The following is a 7,598-nucleotide window of genomic DNA, read 5'->3' on the forward strand; positions in this document are numbered from 1 at the left end:
CAGTCCCCTCCCCTGCTCCTGACCCAGAATGCCTGCTCAGTCCCCTCCCCTGCTCCTGACCCAGAATGCCTGCTCAGTCTTCTCTGGCCTGTGTGGGTGGGAGTATCATCCCAGACCTCAGAGCCAATAAGCAGCTTGTCAAAGTCACACAGCAATAGTGGTGGGCCAGGACTGGGCCCAGCCTAGGTAGATCTCACCTATGACATTATATGGACACATTCTAACTATGTAAGCTGGTTGTTTAACTGCCCACTCTCTGCCTCAGTTTCCTCATCTATAAAATTGGATAGGGACCGCCTACCCCACGGGTTGTGCGGAAGTGCAAAAATGCTTACGAGGTGCCCAGTGTATTCTTGGCTGTCATAAGGACTCAATATATGCTAGTTGTTAATGTGGCTATTATTGCTATTTGGTGTCAGAAGTGGGATACAAGTACACATCTGACTCTGAAGTATGATCTTTCTTTCACAGCATCTTGCAAAATAATGGCATTAATTTGATGCTACTGCATGCCAGGCACTGCAATAAATGCCTTACATCCATGTTCTCATTGAATCTTCACAGCCAACCCTACTGCCCAACTCCACTGGACAGATGGGGAAACTGAAGCTTGGAGAGGGTTTGGGACTTTCCCAATATTTGCAGCTGGAAAGGGCTGGAGCCAGGATCTGAGCCCAGATCTTATAAGTCCCAGCCCAGGGCTCCTTCCCACAGCCCCTAAGCTGTGGCCTGCCAAGCCCTGCAAGGCCAGGCCACCTTACCATTGTTGCTGTAGGCCTGGAAGCCAGGGTCCGTGGCTAGGTCACAGGCCCGCACAACCAGCGTGACCAGGTCACAGGCCTCGTAGTCAATGGCTTCGCTCTGGTTGATGTACACAGAGCCGTTGGCCACCACTGAGAACCAGCCCCAGCACAGGCTGCCCACATCGACCCCGGCCTTGGTGCAGAGAATGTTCACAAGTTGTATCTCCAGCTGGGCGCTGGTGTCCACATCCGAGGCAACCACCACAGCCACCTGGCCGTGCTGTGAGCCATTCTCAGCCACACGGATGCCCCGGAGTGAGGCTGCATCCAGGGTGGGGGGATTGTCGTTCACATCTTTCACATTCACGTGGACGTCTACTATGGTCTCACTCCCCTGGGGGTCTGGGTTCTCGGCACTCACTGTCAAGTTGAAGACGGGCTGTGTCTCGTAGTCCAGGCTCACGTCCGGGGGCAGCCGGAGGTAGCCCTCAGCCCACCCAGCCCCCAGCACCAAGCCTCGGATCATGAAGTAGTTGGCACCACTCCCTGACAGGCTGAAGCTGATGCGGTTGTTGACTTCCATCTGGTCTGCATCCCAGGCCTTCACCACGCCTACTAGCACTCCTGTGGACAAGGGGCAGAGCTCTGAGGGACTCTTGGCCCCGCCATAGGAAGCCTCCTCTGCCCTCGCCTCTCTTGAAACTCCAGATCCACCCTGACAAAGCCACGCCAGGCCCCAGCCCCAGTGACTCTCCTGGCCCAGGGAGCAAGTACCTGGATCCTCCTCCTTCACCGTAAAGTTATAGCTGGACTGGTTGAAGATGGGCAGGTTGTCATTGATGTCCTGCAGGCAGAGATAGGTCTGAGTCCCCGGGATCCCATCTCACCCTCCCCAGAGCCAACCTGAGAAACCAATAGTCCCTGTGCTCTGAGGCACGGGTTCTGCTAGTGCCCAGACCTCACTGCCGACTTCCCAGATGAGGAAACCGGCTCTGAGAGGAGGGAACTTGCCCAGGTCACACACCTGGGGTTCAGGACCTACATTGGGACCTTGGCCTTACATATCCATCCTCAGGAAGCCCTGCTTGCTTCCTGTTTCTCTGACCACAGCTCTAGAATGTTCTAGACCCTGCTTTCTGGAAACACAGTTCTGGGTCCCCACCTGCGGCCCTGCCTGGCCCTGTTTGACTTCCATCTCTCGGATTTACTGTGTTGGCACCAATACCATTATATGTCCACAAAGGCTCCAAGGCCCACACTTTCCCTTGTCCCCTCCTACCCCTGTCCCTCCTGCACACAACTGAGCCCACGACACCAGCTCTGTGCTTAGGCAGAGCTGGGCTCCGGGGACCTGCAGAAGCTTAGACCTGCCCCTGCCTTGGACACCAGCTGTTTTCAGCTCTCACCTCTGTGGCCAGCCCTAGCCCACTGGGCACAGCTGGAGCCCTGCAACTATTGTCACAGCCTGGAGGTGACTCTGCCCTCCCCTGTGTCCCCTAACACTGGCATGTGCTTGGGGGATGCCCTGAGCACGCCAGGCCTTCCCGGGTTTGTGGGTCACATAACAGGTGTTTGTTTTTCTGAATAACCCTAGAGTGAACATTTGGAAGACAGCGTCCTTGCACCTTAGCTAGATGTCTTTTCTGCTGCTAATTTCCCAGAGATGACATCATTGGCTCCATGCACAAGACCAGCTGCATTCTCAAGGTCACCCTAACTCACAGAAGTGGCTAAGAGCGCTGAGTCACATCTTGCTGCACCTCTGCCTCATGTGTGACCTTGACCTCTCTGGACCTCAGCATCCTCATCTGCAAAACGGGGTAGTAGTCCCACTAACAGGGCAATTGTGAGGACTGCTCACAGGGGTGAAGAAACCTGTGCACTCAGGAAATGAAGTTCTCTCTTTACAGCCCTCCCATCCCAAGGACAACCAGCAAGTCCTCATTCTGCTGCGGTTTCTTCATTTCTGAGGTCTCACTCTCTGACCCTTGTGTGAAAATGGCACAGCCCAATCCAGGGGACATGGGACTGCTATGTGCAGTGGTGCTGGCTGTGCACTGCACAACCCTACGGGGTGCCATCTACATCACAGACATGGCAGAGGTGCACATTTGTTACAATACTGTTCCAGAGGAAGGTGACTTGTAGGCTGGTGGCAGCCTTAGAACCAGACTGATCGGAGTCAAAACCCCATTTTGTGACCCCAGGCAAGGTACTGAACCTCTCTGTGCCTCAGTTTCTTTTTTTGAGATAGGGTCTTGCTCTGTCTCATAGGCTGGATTGCAGTGGCATGATCGTAGCTCACAGTAGCCTCAACCTCCTGGGCTGAAACGATCCACCTGCCTCAGCCTTCCAAGTAGCTGGGACTGCAGGTACATGCCACCATGCCTGGCTAATTTTTTATTTTTGTAGCGATGGGGTCTCGCTATATTGCCCAGCCCAGTCTCGAACTCCTGGGCTCAAGCAATCCTCTCACCTTGGCCTCCCAAAGTACTGGGGTTTTTGGCATGAGCCACCGCACCCAGGCCTGCCTCAGTTGCTCGATCAATAAAATGGTAATACGCCGGGCTCAGTGACTTATGCCTGTAATCTCAGCATTTTGTAAGGCTGAGTTGAGAGGATCGCTTGAGGCCAACAGTTCAAAACTGGCCTGGGCAATAAGTGACACTCTGTTTCTATAAAAAGTAAATTTTAAAAATTAGCCAAATTAGCCAGGCGTGGTGGCACGCATAGTCTTAGCTACTTAGCAAGCCAAGGTGGGTGGATTGCTGGAGCTCAGGAGTTCCAGACTAGTCTGGGCAACATGGAAAAACCCCATCTCTACAAAAATAAAAAAATTAACCAGGCATGGTGGCATGTGCCTATAGTCCCAACTACTCAGGAGGCTGAGGCGAGAGGATCACTTGAGCCTGGGAGGTTGAGTCTGCAGTGAGCCATGATGGCACTATTGCACTCCAGCCTGGGTGACAAAGGGAGACCCTGTCTCATAAATAAATAAATAAATGCAAAAAGGTAATAACCACCCCGACCTTGGGGGATGCCCTGATGTGCAGTAGACACCAGCAGTGCTGATTTTCACCCCTTCCCTTTGCTTTTCAATAGTGGCAGGGAGACAGGAGGGTATCAGGTGGGACTTTGTGAGTGACAGTTAGAGCTGATATTTACTGATACCGTCTATAGGCCAGGCATGCTACCAAGCACTTTCCATTCATTAACTCACTTAATCTTTAACCTTTTCACCCCTGTTTTATAGACGAGGAGCCTGAGTGCTCAGGGAGGTTGCGTAATTGCCTGGGACCATACGAGTGAGCGGGACTGTAACCCAGGCAGGCTGGCTGCAGAAGGCAGAAGTGTGACTCAAGCTGGAGGGGCTGGCCATCGGCTTGGGAGACCCCCGGGCCCATCCTGGCTGAGCCAGGTCTTACCTCCACAGTGATGGTGACATTGACTTTGGTGCTGAGGACAGGCTCTCCGCAGTCAGACACAAGCACTGTCAGCACAATGCGGCCCCCCAGGGCGGGGTCGATGGCCTCTCTGTCCAGGGGCCCCAGGTTTCTGAGGAGCCCTGTGTCGGGGTCCAAGGAGAAGTTGTGGTTGTAGGGGCCAGGCAGTAGGCTGAAGAGCAGACGGCTGTTGTTGGTGCCCGGCTCATCATTATCGTGGGCCTGTGCAGGTAAGCAGGGATTGGCCATCGGCCATCAGCCACGGGCATTCCCAGCCCCCAGCCCCTCCGATGCAGCCAGACCCTCCTCTCCAGCACTGGCCCACGCAGGCAGTAATCAGGCCTGGAGCCAGTGGGCCCATCTCCCAGCCTCAGTTTCCCATCTAAGGGGCTCAGGTCAACAGTGTGCAAGAGCTTCTGAGATCTTCAGCACTGAGGTCATTCTTTCATCTCAAAAACGGCCACTGTGGACCTACGTGCCCAGCCCTGTTCCAGGTGCAAGAATAGAACCCCCATCAAGACAGGCCCTTTTGCTACTGATACTCTAGCAGGAAGGGGGATATGGGGACAGGAAATTGTAGACATTCAAAGAAAGTTTTAAACTCGTAAGTGTGAAGTCCAGCAAGATTCTCATCTTCCCATAATGACTATATCAGTGCTATATACAGATTTTTTTCTTTTTTCTTTTTTTTCTTTTGTTTTTTTTCTTTTTTGTTTTTTCTTTCAGACAGTTTCACTCTTGTCCCCCAGGCTGGAGTGCAATGGCATGATCTCTCTCGCTCACTGCAAACTCCTTCTCCTGGGTTCAAGCGATTCTCCTGCCTCAGCCTCCTAAGTAGGTGGCATTACAGGTGCCCGCCACCATGCCAGGCTAATTTTTTTTGTATTTTTTAGGAGAGATGGGGTTTCGCCATGTTGGCCAGGTTGGTTTCGAACTAGTGACCTCAAGTGATCCACCCACCTCAGCCTCCCAAAGTGCTGGGATTACAGGCATCAGCCACCATGCCCAGTCATCAGTGCTATATGTTTTAAATAGCTGATTCTTCACCCACTTTGTACATCTGTGAGTGTGTGTGTATGTGAGGGTGTGTGTGCGTGTGTGTTCCTGCCCTGCCAGGGCCCTGAAGGCGTGCTTGGTTTGCCTTTGGGGTGAACCAGCGTGGATAACACAGTGGGTTCCTCTGTGCTGCCAGGACTTTGCAGATTCTGTTCCCTCACCCCGATGCCCCCCACACCTTCCCTGCCTGACTCCAGGCCAGGTTGGCTCTTTCTCTCGGTCTCAACATAGCACAGGTGACACCGCTGGGTGACTGATGCCCTCTTCCCAACTGGGAGCTGCCTGGGGACAGGAAGAGTGGTGGACTCATCTCGGAGGACCCAGGACCTAGTCAAAGACTGGGTAGGTGCTCAGCAAACGTGGCCTTGAATCCAGAGTGGGACCACTCTGACTTAACCAATTCTTTCCTTCCTCCCTGCTGGTCCCCACCTTCAGCTCCTCCATTTCGTTCTGCTGGGATCTTGTTTATTACATGCATCATTTGAAAGCAGCTGGAGACGTTTTTTTCCCAAAAGCCTGACCCTGTCTGCTCATTCCTTGGTGCCCTGAACTCAGGTCAGTTAATTCATCGAGTGCTTCCTGGGGCTCACACTGGGCACTATGGTTACAGCAGCCGACCGGAAATGCTCCTGCCCCAAGGAGCTCACAGACCAGGGGCGAAGTGCCAAGCAGGAAGGAGGCAAGGCCAAGGCTTCAGGGCCAGAAAGGTCTGGGCTGCAGCCCCAGCGCCGTCATTCACTGGCTGTGTAACCATAGAAAATCACTTAACCTTTCTGAGCCTGTTGTCTCCTGCAAAATGGGAAGTATGAGACCACCTGCTTCAAAAGCTGGTCTAGAGATCAGGGATAGGAACCTGGTCTGGAAACTACACAGTGCTGGAAAGAAGGGAGGGCTCTGTGGCCACCAGATTGTCACTCTGAGAACCTGGTTTCTCACTTCTCACAAGATGCCTCAGGGGCGAAGCTTCCAAACTCCTCAGGACAAGGGAGGAAGCTACTCCCTGGTGTTTCTCTGGAGCCACTAGTGGGTTTTTATCTCATGAACTCTGTGAACCTGGCCACTGATCTCATTTCCCTTTTTGCTTTGGCCTCCACGAAGCTCAGATCAGAAGTCGCAGCTCACTCCAAGCAATTCTGTAGCACTGGATTCTAATTTTACCTTTGTGCCCTTTAACAAATACCACCCTTATTTTCTCTTTTTTCTTACTTCTTTCATATATTTATCTTACTATTTACCTAAGCCACCTCAAGTCCTTTTTGGAGTGGGGCAGGTGGGTAAATAAAAAAGAAGTGTATGTTTTTGAGGGGTTGCTCTGTGGCAGGCCCAGTGCTGAGCTCCTCACACAAGTCATCAAATTATTCCCCAATGACCTTGAGAGTAAGGCTGTAATTTTCTTCATTTCCTGAGAGGAAACAGGCCCAGAGATTCTGAATGACTGTCTCAGAGCCACACAGCAGAGCCCTGACTTTACCCAGGGCCAGCATACCCACAGAGCAGGCTCGGTCCCCTCCCCCAGCCCTACCCACCAGGTCCAGGCGGGCTCACACCTGGATGGTCACGGAGACATTGCCCTCCTCCTCCTGGACGAAGATGTTGTAGGAGCCGCTGACCACGGGCGCGTTGTCATTGATGTCCAGCAGGTGGATCTGCAGCATGGTGGAGGAGGACAGGTTCCCGCCATCTGTGGCCTGCAGTGTCAGGTAGTACACGGCCTGGATCTCCCGGTCCAGCAGCTCGCCGTTCCTCACCGTCACCGTCCCTGAGACGGGATCCACTTGGAAGAGGTCTACCCTGCTCAGAGGGCCCAGGTTCAGCAAATAGAGACACAAGATGGCCATTTCAGTGTGAATTTCAGATATACAACAACAAATATTTCAGCATATCCCATGCAGTATATGCAACATATTCATTATTTTAAAAAATCATTCCTTGTTTATCTGAAATTGAAATATAACTGAGTGCCTTCGGTCTTCCCCAGCTATTCTATCTCGGCAGAGAAGCAGACAGGTGGGCCTGGGCCCTGCTCACCCACCTGCCCACGGCCCACCCTGAGCCCTTACCCATTTCCTGGGAGCAGGCTGTAAGTAATTTGGCCCCATGCGCCCGTGTCTGGGTCCGTGGCCTGTGAGGCAGAGACACGGCAGGGTGCTGTGTGGAGGCAATGCACACACTACCACCCATGCCATTCGTGGGGACAGAGCTGTCATGCTTCCTGACACGAAGGGAGAATCCCCAGCACACTCGGATTCACTTATGGTCACCCCCATCTCACACATACACACTCACACACACTCTCACACTCACACACACTCTCACACACACATTCTCACATACTCTCACACTCACACACACACAC

At 53.0% G+C, this 7,598-nt stretch overlaps 1 protein-coding gene across 2 annotated transcripts in view; it reads right to left on the bottom strand.

Moving 5' to 3' along the window:
• Positions 1–7,598, bottom strand: part of CDHR2 (cadherin-related family member 2) — a 54,718-nt gene that overhangs the window by 10,050 nt on the left and 37,070 nt on the right. For both annotated transcript variants that reach the window (XM_011989999.1, XM_011989998.1), the window contains exons 15-19: positions 7,303–7,364; positions 6,790–7,033; positions 4,169–4,408; positions 1,518–1,587; positions 762–1,367 (exon numbers count right to left, since the gene is read on the bottom strand). In XM_011989999.1, coding sequence (XP_011845389.1) covers positions 762–1,367; positions 1,518–1,587; positions 4,169–4,408; positions 6,790–7,033; positions 7,303–7,364 — 1,222 coding nt within the window. The remainder of the gene's footprint in view (positions 1–761; positions 1,368–1,517; positions 1,588–4,168; positions 4,409–6,789; positions 7,034–7,302; positions 7,365–7,598) is intronic.

The sequence above is a fragment of the Mandrillus leucophaeus genome, unplaced genomic scaffold, assembly GCF_000951045.1.
Source record: "Mandrillus leucophaeus isolate KB7577 unplaced genomic scaffold, Mleu.le_1.0 Scaffold366, whole genome shotgun sequence".
Classification (NCBI taxonomy): domain Eukaryota; kingdom Metazoa; phylum Chordata; class Mammalia; order Primates; family Cercopithecidae; genus Mandrillus; species Mandrillus leucophaeus.